Source organism: Asterias rubens, chromosome 2 (assembly GCF_902459465.1).
Source record: "Asterias rubens chromosome 2, eAstRub1.3, whole genome shotgun sequence".
In the NCBI taxonomy this organism is placed as follows: Eukaryota; Metazoa; Echinodermata; class Asteroidea; order Forcipulatida; family Asteriidae; genus Asterias; species Asterias rubens.
The window spans coordinates 1,644,898-1,666,023 of NC_047063.1; the positions used below are offsets into that span (position 1 = coordinate 1,644,898).

The following is a 21,126-nucleotide window of genomic DNA, read 5'->3' on the forward strand; positions in this document are numbered from 1 at the left end:
GGTCTTCAGAATGACTAGTATTGTAGAGAATGAAGTTTTCTGTGAGGTATTTTAGTGCTTGACTATGAAGACATTAACAGTATCAAAGAAAGTATAAACTTTTGCATTATTGCCAAAAAACTTGTTTTCAAACTAGTGGCATACCAAACAAGTCTTGGTATCTTGAAGTATGGTCGAGTAACTCATCCTAACGCGAGATAAGACTAGTCCTAACTTTTTGCAAAATCCACCCCTGGACTCTCTGCAGGCATGATTTGGTAACGGCCCAACAGAAGTAAAATCAAATCTTCCTCGTTTTTAAGATTGCACTGAATGGTAACTTCAATATGAAGAAACCGGCTATATCTCAAAACGTGTCTAGCTGTACAAAATGGGAAAATTTCCCAAATGACCTGTGCAGTATCTGCCTGCCAGAAAGTCCCAGGAATGTTCAAGATAACTCTTTTTGTAAACTAACGTTATATGGTCTATACTATGCATGTATTATGAAACAATTTGGCAACAATTTTGGAGTGAGGAGGGTCGGGGAATAGGGGGAACTATCTTCCCCTGCCATGGCTCTTAACCCAAGGCCCCATTTCTCAAAGCACTAAGTTTAATCTTAAGTTAAATTGTCAGTATTAGTGATTTATATTGTGACATCACTATTTGCTTATCAATTAAGATTGATACACACCTTAAGATCAATCTTAACTCTTTGCACTCTAGGCTCGATTTAGATTCAGCTTTACTGGAAATCAATCTTATTTGCTAAGCATATTGTGATGTCACAATACAAATCACTGTGGCGCAATGTGTAATGTCACAATACAAATCACTATGGTAATCTTGAACAACTCAAGATGAATCTTAGTTTAGTGTGCAAACAAGCCCTGTATATCAATAAGTTCAAGGAACTTTTCACAGAGGTGAACCTGTCACAACTTGCCGGCACCTGATACCAGCACAAATCCGTACTAGGTTCGACAGACGTGAGGAAAAAACACAAGGTACAGAGATTTATACTTACCGGAAAGGAGTTAATGTACCCTAATCCAACCATGTTGCAGGAATAGACAACATGAATATCCAGTAAATACAAAATTCCATTAAGAGACATAGTGCAACGTAAGCTTCCGGCATGTGTCAAACAAAGTAAACAAAAGTGTGGTGGGGTGGGGGAATAAACCAGGTCAGATAAAAACAACAAAGTGCACCAATCCAGACAATAAATAAGTGAGAGGATATTTCAGTGAAAATTTGGTTGTAGTTGGCACTTCGGGGTTAAAAAAAAAAATTGGCACAGGAAAAAACAGCAATCAACTTAATCAATCTCAGAAAAGACCACATAAATCGAATGGTGCGCTGTTATACAGAAAGATTGAAAGAATAAGACAGGTGATGCTCATGCAGACAGTGTGGTTAAAAATTCAATGAAAGAGGGTGTGCGATACATCATGCAACAACACTCAACCAGTGATAGCACTGCAGCTGTCTCAACAACCACAAATTGTGATTTGCAAAAGAACATAGGAGGGGTGAACATGACACTTAACAAAACAAGTGTAAGATGGAAAGGATAGGTAGATATTTGTGTCACTAATCATTAAGAGAATGACAAGGTAGTACATTAATAATGACCTCAATTCACACCATCAGATTCAGTCTACAGGTGTTTGTTGTGTGTGAAAATCTTGGCATGTATTTATCACTCTCAGAAAAATCGTTGCCTAAGAATATGCAAAGGAACTTTTTAAAACTTTCAAAACAAAACTTTCATTTGCTGTGTTACTTATTTTTTGTTTCATTAAAAAAAAACTCTAATTTGAATAACATCCTTTTTCCAAACATCAAGAAATGTCAGCAAGGACCAAACTTTTACTGGATTGCTTACCGAAGAAATCTGTGCTACATCGCTGTAAACGCATATTGCTATGAGCCGTAAGGGCAAAATTCAACAGTAAGCAAGGTCATGACATTGGGCACAACTATCTTTTGGCCTTTTTAACTTTTATATTTTCTTTGAGGGCCTCACCTCGAGTAGCCTTAATTATGATAATAACAACTAGCTATTATATGAAATACTTAAGAATGCGCTTTACATTAGGCCAATTACATCTTTCTCAGCTCCCTGGGAAGCATATAGCCTGTGACACTCTGAAAACAATTTCATATCAACCTCTTCCCTCACAAGTACCCATTTTACACCCTTCAGTGAAAAGAAGCAAATTATGGCAAAGTAAGCATGTTGCTCAAGGGCACAAAGTCTAATGACCAGGATTCAAACCCACACCAAACTTTGACTTCAGTGACCTAGACTGCTCAGCCATGACACGCTACACTTCTTGCCTAATTGTGTATGGTCATTTTCCTTTCTCCTTAAATTATATCAAAAAACAACAACAAATGCTTTCATAAAACATCGAGAAAGTTTTCTAATAATTGTCTGTAATCCATAGGTCAAACACCTCAAAACCTGCTATTTTTCATGAAAAAAGACAGATGTATAATTGCCTGTAAACAGGATGTCAAACTAATGTCTTAATCCATCTTCAATCTTTGCCATAGTCAAATTGAAACGTTTGAGGTGAACCGAGGGGGGAGACTAAAACTTTTAGATGTTTTGACTAAATTTTTGGTTTGATCGGTAAGCTCCCTTTTCCGAATAAAATCCTTGCGACCGGTGGTCGCGCCTAGTATTTGGTTGGAAATAAGAAACCACATATAACCTGTTTTTGTGTGATCCAGATGACCACAGGTCATAACAAGAACATCGCAGTTTCCCCTCATGCGACTGATTTTAATGAGTCAAGAGAATGAAGAAAAAAAAACTACTTTTTCTCACGCAACGGCAGTGAAATTTTTTTTTAAAGCTTGGGGGTCACCATAAAATTGAACGCAACTTTCAGCAATCTGTTCCTCTCTATAATTTTCTGTGACTTTCTTTCTTTTCTTGAAAGAAAACTCAGCCGGGACTACTACTTTAGCGGATCTTTATTATCTTCACTACCGCGGAGTGAGTTCTTAATTGGTCTCAACGTTTCGACTAGCTTGCTCTAGTCATCACCAGGAGAATGTGTAATTATTGCTAGCTAATGGTTTCAGTCAGGTTTTAAGCTAGCTTATTTGAATTTTAGCTTATTTGAACTCAAACTGTGGGAGTAATTGATGTCACAAAGTAGAGTCTTCCAGGAAATGCTGTTGAAGCCCAAAATGTTACACATGTAAGAACATTGAAGATGTAAGAACTTGTTGTTTATCATCGAAAACGGTTTAAGCCTTGGAATACTTTATCTACCTCTCAAAATCACAGTGGATGATATTGAATGGGCACGCTTGTCTGTGTGTAATTTTACCATCATGTTCATAGTTTAATGCCTTTTCTGATGACAAAAACTGAGAAATCTGAGACCTTAAGATTTTTGAAATGATCTGTTTATGACAAGACAAACCATTTGGCATTTGCGTTTTCAAATTGTGCAAAGCACACTTACCATGGCATATTTTGTTGCAGGGGGCCCATTCTCCGTACATGTCCCATATATACACGACATTGCCAACGATGGGTACGTTATATTCATATCGGATGTCTGGGGGCGTAACATTTCCAACCGACAACACCTGTTGAAAACAAATGAATTATGCAAATATTATTAAGGAGATTTAAATATCGATTTACAAAGTATTTACATTACAATATAATCATTACAACTCTGCAATAAGTAATAATGGCAACAATTACATTGATGATATGTGAAGGGTGGAGGGGAAACTTCATCTTGGGTGGCCATCTTTATTGAGTTTCCAGCTCACACAATGATAATGACAGTTTTATATATCATCTAAAGGGACTTCAGACTACATTTTTCCTACCAACCTTCATTTTGTTACATTTGGGATGAACAGCAGAAAAACAAAATGGCCACTACGTGATAAGTCTATAGACCTTTATCACTGTGCGGCCATATTTGATTGGCTCCCTGCTCACACATTGATAATCATGGCTCTTCCTTTATCATTTAAAGGGACCAGACTATTTTCCCCCTTTCAGCATCAGCTTAGTTACATTGGGATGATTGGCAGAAAAGCAAAATGGCCACATTATGATCAAAGTCTACAGGGTACATAAAGACAGACAGAGTTGCAAAAGAACCTACAAAGATGCCAATGGTCAAAATATTTATCTCTTTTGAAACAGGAAAAAAATATCAAGTGCTCAGGATAGAAGGAAAATCCATCCCGGCAAGGAACATTCCCTTTAAAAAATAACATCCGATGAGCAACATCCCAGGAGAGATAAATCTAATATGAAATAGTTCCATACATTACTGAAAAAATCCTGTCTACCGAGATCACTTACTACCCCAGTCCTGTCTCGGCAACTCCCGGCCAAGAGGGGTATAAAAAAACTATATAAAAAAAACCTAAAAAACTGGGGTCAGGATTATAGGACAGTCACCCTTCTGAACTTCCTTCCCGTTTTCATTTTCAAAATCCCCACTGGACTATTTCCCCCTGAGCTCTGGGTAAACTAAACTGATGTTTCTGATCCATGGCTCGGCTCAGATACAGTCAGATTGTGAGGTCTTATTTGCATTTGTCGATTCTGTGGTTACATGCATTGCATTGCAGTGACCACACGTTTCATATTTCTAAATGACTTTCGTGACGGGAAATGTTGGTAATGCTTCCATCAGTAATAACATTTAGTTTAAACACTTGGAGAGAATTTTGTATGGTCCTCAGGTGTTTTAACAAGCTTTGGCTAGCGGACCACTGCTAAAGGGTTTTGATACCTTTTTTAGATCAATTTTTTGCAATAACATGAATCCCTACTCACTGTGAATGAAGATGTACAATGTACGTGATATAATTTACATGTAAAAAGTTTCAGCTTCATTAGTAGTCAAGTTTTTGAGAAAAAGTATAAATCACAGAACAATGTTTTCAGGAGAGTCGCAAAAAAAAACATTTTTCATGGTAACATTATTTTTGTGACAATGTTTTACTAATTTCTCAAAAAATAAAGCAGCTCAGTGAGTAATATTCTAAGGGAATCTTTCTACCATCATTATCTTCAAACCGTGTAAGCTTAATGCAAGTCATACAAAATGTACCCAAGCCCTTTAAGGGACAACGCTGCACTGAGCCTACTCACTTAGATTAAAAGTGACCTTGGGTTGTAAATCAATCCTTTTTTTTTTAGTATACTCACATAGATTGTTATGTTAAAAGTGATTTTTTCATGGCATGTGATCTTCTCGATGGAGTTGTTTGACCCACTGTACTCCAACATGATGTTACCGATCTTGACTTCTCGTTGAAACATACTGACCACAAAGTGACCGTTGAGTAGGTAGTCTCCATTGCTGCCCCTTATCGCTGTGAATGCAACAAGAACAAATACTCATACTGACACAATACGCACATACATGATGCGCTCATGCAAAATGAGTCGTTGATCAACCTAGGGCCCAATTTTAAAGCATTAAATACTGCTTAAAAAACTCTCCTCTCCAATAATGAGCAGAATACGAGTCACAAAGTGTACATGTGACATGGTATTTTGGCCGATAACCTTATTCTGGTAAGCATAATTTTGTTTTACTAAGCTTATTTTTGTGCTGAAGCAGCTCTATGAAATTGGGCCCAGGTCATTTAAAAAACCAATTAGACATTTGGAAAGAGCATATTCTATGCTTTAATCATGTTAGTAGGCTACTATTAAAACACCATGTTGGTTGATACCACCTTAGGTTCAAAACTTGTAAAAGTAGAAAAACCAAAACCTGCGAGAGAATAATGCTGAGAAAAAGGAGGTTTAAATTTGAGTTGTTTATTAAAAATGCCATCGGCACATTTTCTTTCAATGATATTCTTAACCCTTTTGTATGTTATTTATCAGGAAGGAAGTTGCCAATATTAAATGAGATATAGTTTGGCATATAAACTTATTTCAACCCACTGGCCTGCTTTGGCTTGTATATTTTTGACAAACGACTCATTTAGCTTGATTGCATTACACATTTACACACAGCAAAAGTTATGAATGGAGTTTGCGCTCACTACGCATGGTACTCACCCAGATAGTTGTCGTCTTCTGGAATACCCCGGTAGCTGTGTTGTTTTACATCTATCCTAGTGGACCCAGTTGGGATCTCTACAACTTTGTTATAACCTAAAAAATAAAGCAGAAGTAACCAAACTCAAAGCAACAAAATAAAATCACAGCTACAGCAAACAGTAACAATTAAGAAAATAAGAAATATCCAGAGCTATAGCAAACAGAAATAACTAAACCCGAGCAATACTAAATAACCTGGGCTATAGCAGACAAAAATAAAAGCCAAAACTTAACCCATAAGTAATAACAGCAGCTACAGCAAACAGAATAACGACAGCTTGACAGCTTTACAACATTAACGAAAACAGAGTTAAAGCAAAAAGTTATAACTAATTACAGCAACAACAAAAAACACTCAAAAATAGATATCGTTGGTCCAAAGGGGTAGTTCCTATACCCAGAGCACACAGACTACTATTCGTACATTTTATTTTGTCTACTTTATGTCTTAATAACATTTTGCTTATTGATTGTAGTAACAATGAAAACAGCAGGACTGGGATAGAGGTTGAAAGGGGATTTTTTTTTTTTTTTTTGCTAAAAGTTTTCCAGGACCCTAACCCTCCTTCCCACTCCTGTGCTTATAGATGGACTCACCATCATCCATAGTTTACATTTATTTTGTATTTAAGACGATACATTTATGAGCAAACCCCCTCCGCCTTAAAACAATCAAAAACCAATCGATCAACCGACAAAAAAGAAAGAAAAATAAGTGCACCCTAAAAAATTACATTTAAAAAACAGGAAACTAGATTTCTGACGGCACTTCCACAGGCGAACCACAAAAAGGTCTTTGATTACCGGAGACAGAATTTGAATCTTCAATATACATCGGCGCGGAAATAAGTAACATTAATACCCCACCTGTCAATTGTTATAATGCCTGGATTAAATCCTTTACCCCAAACAGGACAATATCGTCCGACTCTCAAATGACTGGCCGTTTTTTCTCTTGTCCTTGAGGGTGACTAAGTAACCCCATAATCAAAACCCATCTTCCGACAGATTCACCCTGCTCAATTCCAGGTCTGATACTTCACGGAGGCGACAAAGGCGATTGCCTCCATGCCCAGTCAGTGCCTTAGTACCCTTGAAATGCTCCAGTAAAAAATTTCCATTTCCTCAACCATTTGATTGTTTTAATCCTATACAAATGTAGATATTGTAAAACTAACCAATGAAAATTCACTTCAAAAGGGGGTCACATTTTTCAGATATCACTGAAATACACAATCTGAGAAAAGTACGTGGATCCAAATTTGAGGGAATAAAACTGACATCTTTTCCCCAAAACCACATCATTTTGAAGTGAAATGGTTAAAAGTGTGATTACCAAATATATACATGTACATTCCCATTAAAGTCACGCTGTGAAGGTGTCACAACCAGCGTAAATATCCCCTCTGCAATGAGTATGGAAATCATTGCTAGTTTCCGTTCCTCTAACAACCATCCCCTCCAGTTGACCCTAGCCTAACCCCAAGACCATTCTGCTGTTTACTGGCATGAAAGAAAGTCACCACTGACCCAGAACTTGTTGAGAGGGGTCCTGGAAGCAGAGGCTTTGGCCTCAGTTGGTTCTCTCTCTGGAAGCACCTGTTTGTCAGATGTCGAGTTTAATCCCAGGGTCTGATTGGATACACTTTTTTTTCTGAGATGTTGTTGTGGCAAAAAAGAAATAAGTCCCTGGGCATCGATGAAGTTTTCAGGAAGGAGATACAAACTAGTCCATGAGGGAGTGAAAAGTTCAACCAAGAAAGTAGATTTTATTTCATACAGAAAGAGGACAGTTTAAAGTCTCAGAGTTACATTAATCTACTTATTTGTTCAAGAAATTATTTCACATAGTTGTCATTACAACAGAATAAAAAAGAATTTCATTTTGTTAGTAATCAAAACTGTATGCTAATCTTGTTGAATATTTTGCGCCGCTATTTTCAGGTAAAGGATCAGGAAGAGTTGTAGATTCTTTGTGTACATGGGAAACGTTGAGAAATTGTCATTTCAGTCCCAAACCTTTTCTTTGACCCCATTGTTTGAGCAAAGTTGGTCAAATACTGCGGCCATTACCCTGAAGATTTTGGAAAAGACGCTTGCAGCCGCTATGGTTTCAAAAGCGTTGAGATGCAAGACAAACTATGGAAGAGACAAGCAACACTAACCATATTTTGCCTTGTTATAGCTGCCACTAACTCTCCGACATGAGCGATTATCACCTCCACAAACACCACAGTTGTCCTTGGTTGTCTGGGAGCCAAGAATATGATCACATCCAGCACCCTTATAGAGAAAAAGAAAAAATAATTAATCAATTGAATTTCACAACACTGCTAAGTCAATTTAAAATTGTTTTAATTTCTTTTCTTTCTTCTGTATGTGTGAAAGCACTGATAAGTCAGTGCTTACCTTATCCTACAAAAAAAAAGTGGGGGAAAACAACGGCCAGTAAAATATACTTTGGGATGTAATTCTTGGATCATTTTTTTTTTCTTTTCTAAATGGGCATTATTTTGTTATTTTCTTTATTTGTGTTGAGAAAAAATCTTTCTCAATTTTTTAAGTTCAAAAAGTCTGAAGGTGCCATTCAGGTGGATTTCCGCACTTTACAGACATGCAATAATGGTGAAAAATGAGGAAATGGCCAAGAACAGAAGACTTTGTGCCACATTTTTTATTAAATTATATAATTTTGTTTCCAGTTTTTAACAGAATTGTTTTCTATAAGAAAAAGAGGAAATAAAATTAGCTGTTGCAAACTGCTTACCAACCAAAAAGAATTATGATATAATTTGTTTTTTAAATAGTTAATAGCCTGAAGTTTTGACCCTAGCAGAGTTTTTCTCAAAGGAGGAAATCCCATAAAGAGTTGCATGCCTGATTTGATCTCCTTTACTATAAGGACTTGTTTCCAGCGTACAATAAAGCTACACAGGAGAATGGCATCTTCAACTTACACATAATGCTTTTTTCCCTTGAGCTTACGTCTCAAAATTTGGAGTCCATAGCTACATTCAACGTTCATTAACCTTACCTTCTATGGACTGCTAGGCATGCTTGATGCTCTACCAGACAGACAAGCTGGTTCTGGTCCACTGCTATTTCGCCTCAGTGCAGCATGTTCATTGATGTATCTTAAAGGATCACACACCCCTATCTACTTATTTGAATGAGTGTGGCTACACACAGTCACTGAGGAGTTCAACAAAGTGGAATTTCTCATATCTTTTTATTTAAAAAGGAGGGCACACCTTGTGTAAACTCTTCACAAATTTCTCATGACATACATGTACTCTCAATTGTATGCCAAATTTCATACCACTCTACCCTTCGCACCCCTCATCTCACACCCAACTAGTTGACAAAGACTCCACCTACCCAGCACTGTCCCTGTACACATATATCATCTGTGTCTTCACCACAAGGTGTTCCGTCGATGACTTTCTTGGCAAGCTTGTAAAATGCGATGCTCCCATCAACACGACAGAAGAGACTGCATCGTTCTTTTATCTGCACTGAGAAGGAAAAAGAAAAGCAACATTTCAAGAAATTAAAAAACTGAGATATTCTAATACTCTTTGTCGTATTTTTATTTTTATCATCAATAATATTTATTCATGTATTCTGTTATTTACTTACACATTTTCAGTGCCATTTGATTAATTATTTTTTTAATGTAATTTATGATTTTTAATTTTTAAAAATGCACTGGATCTCAACAATTTTGGTATCAGTCATAAATAAATTTGTCGAAAAAAAAAAAAAAGTATTGACCTTTTGGTTTTTAAAAGTCTTATGCTTTCCGGAAGATATTTTCTGTAACTCTCTGGGTTTTTGTTTTTGTTTTTTTCTGTTAGGGTGTTTGTTTGTTTGTTTGTTTGTTTGTTTGTTTGTTTGTTTGTTTGTTTGTTTGTTTGTTTGTTTGTTTGTTTGTTTGTTTGATTGTTGAGGTGACCTCGTCAAAGGAACTCGGCAAACTCCCAGAAGGGGATATAAATGCCAAGCTGGCAACAGCCAATCTCTCTCATACAAACATTTGTTTTTGCATCCAGTTATGAATTGCACAAATCAAGAAAATGTGATTCAAACCAATCTTTTCAATAAATCAAATCACAATTCGGTTACAGACTAAAAAGTTTTGAACTTCACTTCGACAGACCAATCAACAACCTTGACTAAGGCATCCCTTTAAACCCAGTGGCTGCAATGTAGGTCAGTGAGTCTACATAGCCTAGACACTCTGATGATGACAAAACATTATGTGCATGCGTCTCTTAATGTTAGCAACAGACACACAGGTCATTAATGGTATTGGTAACACCCGAGGTGCATTATTAGGGAGTCGACATTCACCATGAAACAGCCTCTCACCATGGTACTGATTTTCTCCCCCACTGCACCAAGGCTTTAAAACATCTACCCCCATTAACACAAACATCCTATTGCAAAAAATGGCTCCCAAAATCATTGAAACAGCTAGTCTCTCAGAAACTTTTCCTGCACCAAGGCTTTGCACCCATAGGAAGCATCAACACTAACAAAAAATAACAAACCTGTTATAACAAATTATGGTTGCAAAGAAGTGTGAGAAAACAACACTAAACTATATATAGCTAGAAATGATAGAGCTCTGTTATAGTAATTTGGCGCTTGACGAATGCAACTGTTAAATTTATCTGTTCTAGCCAGATTGATCAATTAGTGCAATTCCCCCCTCAGGACCTGTTCAATTCGTCTAGCCAGTAAATTACACCCCGCTGGAAATGCACATCAATTCCACACTGGAGAAAGAGAGACTGATACTTTGCCTACGCTCATGGACGTGGATTTGTTTTTTCTATGTCACTAGAAATTAACTGGTTTGGCTATCAGAACGGCTGGCTGCAGATATTTGTTTTAGTCAGCCAATGTTTTTTTGTACACTTTCAACTGAGAAATCTTACAATGATTCAATTCAATGAGAAATATGGGAATTATATTGTCCTGGCATTGGCCTTGGTGCCACTTCAAAAGTTTCCCTAAAGGGTTTCCGCGTGAATTTTTAGCAAAACGAAAATGTCCTTGTCCTCTAAAGGATGGAATTCTAAGTCTGGAGAGAGGGAATGGGATTGTCTGATGACACTATGATAGTCGTCAACATTTGGCATAGACTTGCGTCCATGGACGCCTTCTCAAATTGCACAATATTGGGATGCCTTAATAGAAAAACTTTGGGTCACAGGTCTAGAATTTCATCTTTGAGAGGGCAAGGTCACTTTCATTTTGAAAAAGACACTTTCATTGGAAAATCATATGAGAAGTCTTTGAGAAACCTTTGAAGGGGCATCAAGGCTGTGGCCTCAATGAAATTCCAGGCCTGGTGTACAAACTTGATTTTGGACTAAATATTCTATGCTCCATAAATTCTCCTTCTTAGCCCTTGTTTCTAACATTGCAAAGTAAACTTCTGAGTGTCCCAAACAGCACAAAAGTACCAGCAGTTATGGTACATGTGAACATATGTGATTTGAGGCATTGCATGGTGAGGTATATTATTTGGTTTGCGGTAACGCCATGTGTGTGCTTTATGTGAAGATGATACACAAAGAGTTGAGACTCACCACCTGTGTACTTAGCGACCCACCGTACGTCCCTTGGTACACCTTGAATGTTGAAGTTGTTTCCATTGAAGTCTGCACACTGCTGTTCCCTAAATGGAATGGAATTGACAGGACACGTCTAGCAGGAGGAAAAGTTAAAATTATGCGATATTAGAAATCTGGCAAAATTGGTTTCAGTTAATGCATCAAGTGTGTGTGTGTGTTTGTTTGTTATTTTCTTTTGTATTGATCGGGGCCCAATGTCATGGGTCTGCTTACCGTAAGCAAAGAATTAGTGATTACGGAAGCAGGGAAATCCGCGATTATGTCAAATGTATTTCCTGGGTTAGCAGAGAATTTTTTCTTGTGTGCTTATTCAACGTTACTATGTAATCTTTGGTTACACATCTAGCGCAGAAATTTGGCGCTTGCATAGTAAGCAGAAAATGGTGAAGAGGGTTGAAAGGGGAGGGGAGGGGAAATGTTGAAAGACTGCAGGCCTGATACTTCACAGAGGTGATTGCCTCCATGCCCTTCGGTCATTGCCTTTGGGCCCAAAATGCTCCAGTAGAAATTTACAATTTACTCATAGGATGCCCTATACCAAGGAGAAAATTTTGGTGCCCTTGCCCTTTCAAATACAAAGCCATTCTGGCTCAACCTAGGAACTCAACAATGTGGAATTTGAGACATTGCATGGTGAAATATTTGGTTTGCAGCTACATGTACAACATGTGTGTGTCTACTAGCCAGGTAGATTTTGTTCTTTAGAGAACTGTCTTGCTTAATATTCTACTTTCACGGAGTAGGTTTTCGGAATCCGGAAGACTTCTTAGTTCTGAAAAGAACTGCCCTGCTTTTTAACTACTACCTGGGCAAAGGTAGAAATTGGCCGAGACTACTATTTAAGCTTATAAAGTTATTGTTATTTACTTCACCGTTGAGGAATGAGTTCTTAATAAGCCACTTCGGAATGTCAGTGGCGCATGTCTGTTACTGCTGACAACGGACTTTGTCTATCTCCCGTAACCCTTTGACAATACCCGCTGGTATTGTCAAAAGGTCACGGGAGATAGACAAAGTCCGTTGTCAGCAGTAACAGACATGCGCAGCTGGAACTCCGAAGTGGCTTATAGGTCTTAATGTTTCCACTAGCTTGCTTTAGTCGTCCTCAGGCGACTCTACAATGACAACCATTTCCATTCATGGTTGTTAATCTGACAGATGGCTTTATGATTGCGGGTAGGTGACCCATATCTTAAAATCAAAGCCATACAACAGTGTGATTATGATTTCCGATTCAAAACCAAGTCCACATTGCAATATGTCAAGTATTATCAGATCAAGATTGATATTCTGTTTCTTATCAGTGAGCAAAATCAATGATAGAAGTCTTGATGATCACAGGTGGGGTACATCTACCCCTATCCCCATTCCTTATTCTCTCATCATGCAACGCGGTCCAGTGGTTAAACTGCAGGACTTTCAATCACAACGTTGTGGGTTTTGAATCCTAACAAGCTAACCGCTGATTTTACAAGACTAACAATAACTATTGTCGCCTAGTTACTAAATAGCGATTTGTGCAATTCATAATCATAGACGTTAAAACAATGTTTTGTATGAGAAAGATTGGCCATTGCAAACTTGGTGTTTATATCCCCCTTGTGGGAGTTTGCCAGTTTCCCTTAAGTGGAAGATCATCTAAACAAACAACCTGAACCTGTCTCCCCTCATTCATCCCACTTTGGATCCTACGCCCAAGACAAACCCCCACTACGCACCTGCTGCCACCATCTCACAACCTGTCACAAACCAACATGAAAGTCAATTTAACATGAGCTCAGGCCAGTAGGCTAAACTCTTCAATGATGTTTCAATCAAGTTGTTTATTGCCGAAAAAGGAGGGCAATAAAAAAAAAGGAAAACTGTCAGTAAAAGGTGTGTCAACTCGTTGGGGATCACAAGGCGGTAATGAAGGATTTCCCGGTAGGACTGTGCTCCTGAGTTTCTGGAGTGGTTATAATGTGACTTGCATGTGAGCAAGCGTTTCATTTTGTGTGTGACTTTTTGTTTCCCTTTGGATAATTTGGTTTTCCTTTTTGTTGGTTTTTGTCGGGGGAAGTTGACGAACATGGTGTGTTGTTTTAAGTGGCCCCAAAATGCAAAGGCTGGGTCATGCCCTAAAATAGCAAATGGGCGCAGCTGGGTTTTTTGGAGGATGCTAGTCAAAATGTGGAAGTGTCGTAGCCGAGCAAGGTTAAGAGCACCGAATTCAAACTCTGGTTGTTCCGAGTGTTGGTTCGAGTCCCAATTGTGACGCAATTAACCTGAATGCGCCGTAGCATCTTGTAAAACCTTGTAAGGTGCTACTTAATTGGGTCTCAGAATTCATACCTTCAATAACCTACATGTATCTTTCTGTAAAAATGTATATACTAAGCACCTTGAGTACCTTGTTGGTAGAAACGTGTGCCACATGTATATAAGACTTCGATATCATTATTAATGAAAACTTGCTTACCCTGCTGTTACACGAGCGGAATCGAACCCTCCTCCCGATGCAGTACTTCCCTCCATTTTGAGGGTACGGTTCGGTACACTGGCGTACAGCTTGTTTAACACCGCCTCCACACGTCCTGGAACAGTCCCCATACCCCTCCCACTTGCCCCATCCACCATCTACGGGTTCAGTGGAGTGTGCTTGGCCGACGCACTTGCCTCGATCACACCACTGTGGGGGAAAAGAGATGAAGATATAATGATGTTTCTGGAGAATCCTGGTTGAACCCCTCACTCTCTCACCATGCAATACCGTGTGTCTCAAAAAAAACCGATACACTTTTGAAATGTCTGCCAAATAATAAGTATATGATTCTGGGGGAAAAGGTTTATATGTATGGATAGGTTATGGACTCAACTTTTATATGACACCAACAAGTCTGAAAATAGTTCATGATTGGGTGAGCACTGCTCAATTTTGTAAAGGGTATGAAATAAGACTTTCGCAATTGTCTTTCTTTGCATAGTTGTGCCACCACACAAAACCAAGGCAGTTGAATGGTTTGAAATGATTGGTCAACTTGCTGGAAATGTTACCTAGAGTAGGAAGGCTAAACAGAAACATTTGGCAACAAAATTGTCATAGTAATTCCAAGGGTTAATAAAACTGAAGCCAAAGTGTAGCCAAAAGTCAAAATATTGTAGTGTGACACAATATGATTGCAATGTATGATGCACTACACTTCATTATCCAAGTTAGACTTGATATCAAGTCACTAGTACCCACAATCCCTGCAACTTTTTACTACCAATGGGATTGTAACTAGCATTTGTGACTCAATTTCAAGTCTAAAACCCAAGCCATGATCCGATATCATTTAATCGCGCTTGCTTTTCATCAGTTGGGTTGAAACATTCATAGAGTGTAAAGGTCTGTAATCACGATGTAACCTGACCAGGGTTGTCTAACAACATTGTCTCCACGGCCCAATAATTCTCTGCTGATTGGAAACATACACTGCCTCGTATAGCACTGACATTTGTTTTGGAGTAATGTGCACTAACAAGGAGGGTAACTTACTATTCTGGTTCAAGAGTTAAAGGTGAGCGTGTGATGGATAACACTGCCGATTGTAGCTTTCTTAAAGATAATGAGTGCATTGTTTTGACTTCAGACAGTGTTAACATCTTAAGAGAGGGGATTTGCAAGTTGCTTAGCCTATGAAATTGTGCTTAGCAGGAATGGGTTACCAAGAAAACACAATGTTCCGTGCATTGTTTGTGACTGGATCCTTAAAATGCTAATTAAATATTCGTTATTTTGGTTTTACCCATATACACTGATGTGTGTTAGCACTGTATACCCAGAATTTTTCTGACCTCTGTGAAAAGAAAAAAAAAATACAGGCATATTATTCGGGTGGGATTTGAACCCACGAACTTTGCCAATCTAGAGCAGATTATTATTTTGTTTTTAGTATACAGTGCTTACACACATAAGTGTGAGGGTAAAACCAAATAATACTATTTATCCCCGATGCAAATTTAGCATCTATTTAATGAAGCTGTTGATGAAAGTTTATTTTCAAAGGTGTAAGAAGGGGCTTGTTTCACACCAAAAAACCATACATATATATTTTGTTGTGTGTTTAAAAAAAATGTGGGGAGAGGAACATCAAAGACTGGAGGGTGTGGAAGGCAAGAAGAGTTGCGTTCCAAGAAAACAATGGTGGAAGGCCAATAATAACATTACCTTGTTATTGCCGCATGGCGTACCATCAGCCCATGGCATGTGTTGGGTGCGGCAGCCACGGCGAGACCCTTGGAAGGACCCTGTACACCACAGTCTACTGCAGGTCCTCTGAAAAGAAAAACAACGACCAACAATAACTAATCAGTTATCAGATACAGACAGACTGGTGTGGGTTAGTTCTTTGGGGAGGGTTGAGCATCAATCAAATGAAGGAAGTATTTGCTTTATGGGAAGAAAAACAATTATTGTAAAGGAAAAGGGTGGGGGAGATGATGCTTTTGTACGGAGACTTTGTTTGCCTTTGCTCCATCAGGCCCATCTGTCAGACCACATCCCAAAGAAGGTTAGGGAAAAGGTAACACACCCCTTACTAAAATTTAACAACAGTTATATAATATTTTTACGAGTGTGATGAGAACGTGGTTCCCTCAACCATCTGTCTTCCCCTGCCTCTATGTCTTCCCTCATCGGCATCACTGAGTTTGGGAATAAGATGTGTGGCGCCATCTTTAGTTACACGCGCAAACGTTTCCATCGTTTGACCCCAGTTATGGTGGCCAATGCAATGGGTCTATAAAACAATTAAAAACACCTCAATAAACAAACTCCATGCTTCAAAGTTGGTTTTCCCTGATGCAGAGCACACGTACCTAGGAGGACACAACTTTGTTTAAAAATTCTCATCCTTCAAGGTTCATTCTTATTTGGGTCATCCTGGATTAGCAATATCACTTTTGATCATCATTACACCAAGGTGGTTACAATGGTGTGTTCTACATGAAGGACATAAATGGGTACAATCTGGGCATGGTCTAGAGGGCTCTGTGCATTAATGACACACACATGGCCAACAGGTGGTATATTCTTCAATGGGACTTACCCAAGATGGCTGGGTTAGTCTCCAAGCTTTGTGTAGGGGGTTATTATTAGATTGAAGAATAAATTGTTTGCAAAAAAAACCGCAATTGGAATAATGGATGTCATATTGTAATAATCCAGTGAGAATTGGAAAGGGGGGGGGGGGTGATCGCTGTCTGTCCCTGTTTCCCGATCAGTTACAGATGTGTAGTGTAGATGAGAGATAACCAGAGTGTTGAAAGTTGGGTTTTGGCGTTGATGATTTTTAAATTAAAGAATAAAGTGTTTGCAAATGTGAGATAACCAATGTTGAAAGTTGGTTTTGATGCTTGATGGTGTAAGCAGAGCATGTTTGTGTATACTTGGTTAAACCCCCATGGTGGTCTCAGGCATCAACAGCCTTCCATGGATGTGACGTCTCCAGTCTGGGGTTTAGAGCTTTTTATCCTTAACTTTTTGACTGGTGAGCAATTTGGTGTTAAGTCTTTTCTCTCAACTTTGTATCCACACTAAAACCTTGCCAGGCTTCGTTGGATCCAAAACTAACACGAGTAAGTTCAGTTTTTAGAGAAACAGAAAAACAAAGAAAAAGGGAACAGGCCTGGAATTACACTGAGGCCACGAAGGCCATGACCTCTGATGTCCCTGCTTGGCCTTGGTGTTCCTTCAAAAGATTCCAATAGACTTTGATATTCCAATGTAAGTGTCCTTTGCAAAATGAAAATGGCCTTTCCTTCTCAAAGATGATATTCCTGGCCTGAAGAAATCTTATTTTTTTCATTACACATCGAACCGTGCAGGTGCAAAGAACAGTATGGTGATTTTGTTTTCCCATTGGGAATTTGTTTAGCAGTTTTATTGTATTCTACAAATTGTAACCCGATTTGAAATTAAAGGTCATTTCCGGGGGTATTTATTGCTTAAATTGTTTCAAAACGGGTAGCAATTTACAATAACTCCCAAAACCCTTCAGGAACTATTAAGAAAGGTCTCCTGATGATAGCTTTGATTGACATCGAATAAGCTGGAATGTATACAATCACTTTGAAGAGATTTAATATTGCTGTTTGATTGCTCAAAATATGAGAACCATAAAACATTCCTCAGTCTTGTCAAAAAATTCAGACAAAATTATCTGCAATATATTTTTATCAGAACAGGTTTTTGGCTCAGTAAAATTGGAAGGGAAAAATTAAGCAACATTGAAGTTATTCCTCGCTTTTAATATCATCTTCTAATTAGAGGATTCTAACTGACCTACAGTACCAGGTACATTACCAAGTAATCAGAACATCATCAAGCTTACAGTGGACAATTTCATAGAGCTTCTTAAGCAGACAACTTTGCTTACAAATATTTTGCTTCACAAAAATTAGCAGGTGCCTAAGATATGGTATTTGAGCTGGTAACCTTAATGTGGTTAAGCATAGTTTTGTTGGTTTTTTTTAAGCTACATTTTGTGCTTAAGCAGCTCTATGAAATTGGTCTCAGAGTTTATCACACATCAATGTAACCTAAACTTTTCCTTAATAAAAAAAGCCCCAATACTTTGCTGCTACTTTTCAGAAGGAACCTTTTGAATTTTACCCTATCCATAAAGGAAACGGTTACAAGATTGCTGCTAAAAGGCAGAAAATCAAACTACTTGGGATGGAACTCCAAACATCACAGTCAGGGGGAACTCTCATTCTTCAAGTACAACTGCACAATCATATCAATTTTTATGAACAGGTGTTTCCAGGCAAAGTAGAATGTTGATTTAGTGACAGCTTCGGCCATTGTTTATTTGTTTATATTTTTCCCATCAACCAAAAAGTGATCTATTAAAAAAAATCATAATAGAGCTGGATGAACTCAATAAACCCAATTTGACATTCTTCTCATATTTGGTTCTAATTTTGGGAACATATCAATGATTTATTGGAATGAAATCAATATTTTAACTGTTGCCGTGAGGAATAACCTACATCTGGTAATGTGACGTCTCAACTAGTCTCATCTGTTGGACTATTTCTCCGCCATTCCTACAAATTTTGTGGGTCAGGGCTTTGTATCTGTCATTGGCCATCAAGTTACTTTGTATTATTGTCTTTCAGTTTCCTGCGGCAATATAATATAAAATTAAAATCTTTTAACACTAAGTAGAAAGCACTACCGCCCCAACTTTACAAAGCAATCATGGTTAAGTGTCTTGCTTAAGGACACAAGTGTCACGACCGGGACTCGAACCCACACTCTGATCAAACACCAGAGCTTGAATCCGGTGCTCTTAACTGCTAGGCCATGATACGCTATTGTAGCAGCAGATATCCAAAGGTCAATTTCCATTATTTACAGTTCTGATCATACGCATATTTCCAAAAAATATGAATCTACCTGGTAAGTCTGCTGCCAACTAGTGTCCCCAAATGCATCCTGTTAGTATTCATGTTACTACCAGAAACACGTACCTTATATTGAATGCTATCCTGTATTGTGTGATTAAAGGCAAAAGTATCTTTTGTTTATGGAACCTTTTGATTGTTTTAATCCTATATAAATGTAGTTGTATACAATAAATATAACCTGTAAAAATTTCACCTTTTATTTTTTAGATATCGCCGAAAATCCGGAGTTAATAACGCCCACACAGGCAGAACAATCTCTATAGGATCTTGAACATTTTTGGGGATCAAAAGAAATATCTTGTTCCATACCCGCAGCACTTCCAAGTGAAAAGTTTCTCAAAATACATTATACTATCCAAAGCTGTACTTCTTACCACGTAAGTTTTCATAACCATTAATTTTCATTAATTTTCATTACTAACAGATACAGACCCTTTAAAGGAATTGGGTACTTTTTGTTAACACATAACACAATGTCCACAGATTTACATTAAACTTACACTGTTTGAAGATAATGATAATAGAAAGCCTACCTTAAAATATTAGTTGCTGAGGTGCAGTAGTTTTTGAGAAATTATTAAAACAATGTCATGGAAATACGTTTTTACATGCTAAAATAATTTTCGTTTCATGATCACTGAGACGAAAACAATTTTCATTACATTGTTTTACTCATTTCTCAAAAACTACAGCACCCCAGCAAGTAATATTTTCATGGCATCTTTCTTCAATCATTTTCTTCAAACTGTCAAATCTGCGGACATTGTGTTTTGTGTCCTACAAAAAGTACCCAGACCCTTTAAGAGACACTACCCCCTCCCTATGCTGTAAGAGCTTGATAGATGATACCTCATAGAATGATGAAGCACATCATAGATTGAAGGACTTGAAACTAAAGAGGGGGGGGGGGGGCAGTTTGAGAGATTTCCCTCCCAGACTCCCGCTGGACTTTGAGGAGGGATGATGAGTGTATTGCTAGGGGTCAGACAGAGGCGAGTTGCACTATTTTGGCAACTGCTTACTCTGAACCTTTGTTACCCTGATCAAGGAGGTAGGCTTACCTCCATGCCCTTATGCAATCTTTGTTGGGTTCCCTAAATACCAAATGGACAAAATTGTGCCAAGTCTCATTCCAGCAAAGGGTGCGGATTATTTTTCCTGCCAGCCTCGGTTTGGTAACACTGATTTATAAAGGAAGAGAATTGAGGCTATGCAATCAGGTAGGGACTGTAAACTAAATCCTCATGCAAGGCTCCTGTCTGAGGTTGGACTCAAACAGTGGTCCACAGAGGTGAAAGGCAGGGAAATAAACCACTAAACCATCCTTATATGAAGGGGACACCACTTTGCTGGCAACATACATGTCAGATGTCTGTCGCTTAGTTAAGTGCAAGCCCCAGGCCACTTAACTCTTACCCCTGACTGACTCAAGTAGAAGGATTACGGGAAAATGAGTAACAAACGGAAGAAATTACAGGTATAATACGATGACAAACAAGGTCAGGCTTAGTGATGATGCTCATCTGATGGTCACTGTGAATGACCCTCCCCAGCTTTCGTTCACTTTGAACATCCACCTTGTACCAGGCAAAGAATTCCATGGAGGCCATGGCCTCTGTTGCCCCTCGGTCTTGGCCTTGGTGCCCCTTCAGATATTTCTTTTAGACTTTAAGATTTTCTAATGAAAGTGCCCTTTGCAAAACGAAAATGGCCGTGCCCTCTCAAAAAATGAATTCTTGGCCTGTTGTACTTCTTTTCCTCATTGTTTCATATTTGTATATGGGGCAAGAGTAAAGAGTTGTTTGCCCAAAGGGCAAAGGGTCATTTGCCAAAAGGTTGAGGTGGGTGGTGGCGATCTGTCTGGATTGGGGTGGGGTGGTTGCAATCATGATCTGTCCCAAAACAAATAGTATTAATAAGTAAGAAAATACGTATAGAAGAGGG

General features: G+C 38.3%; 1 protein-coding gene across 1 annotated transcript in view; it reads right to left on the bottom strand.

Annotated features, from left to right (window-relative positions):
* The window catches only part of LOC117306879 (A disintegrin and metalloproteinase with thrombospondin motifs 9-like), a 53,824-nt gene that overhangs the window by 21,008 nt on the left and 11,690 nt on the right, over positions 1-21,126 (bottom strand). The window contains exons 5-12 of the mRNA XM_033791441.1: positions 15,938-16,045; positions 14,207-14,416; positions 11,704-11,821; positions 9,482-9,618; positions 8,269-8,386; positions 6,062-6,157; positions 5,195-5,361; positions 3,474-3,600 (exon numbers count right to left, since the gene is read on the bottom strand). Coding sequence (XP_033647332.1) covers positions 3,474-3,600; positions 5,195-5,361; positions 6,062-6,157; positions 8,269-8,386; positions 9,482-9,618; positions 11,704-11,821; positions 14,207-14,416; positions 15,938-16,045 — 1,081 coding nt within the window. The remainder of the gene's footprint in view (positions 1-3,473; positions 3,601-5,194; positions 5,362-6,061; positions 6,158-8,268; positions 8,387-9,481; positions 9,619-11,703; positions 11,822-14,206; positions 14,417-15,937; positions 16,046-21,126) is intronic.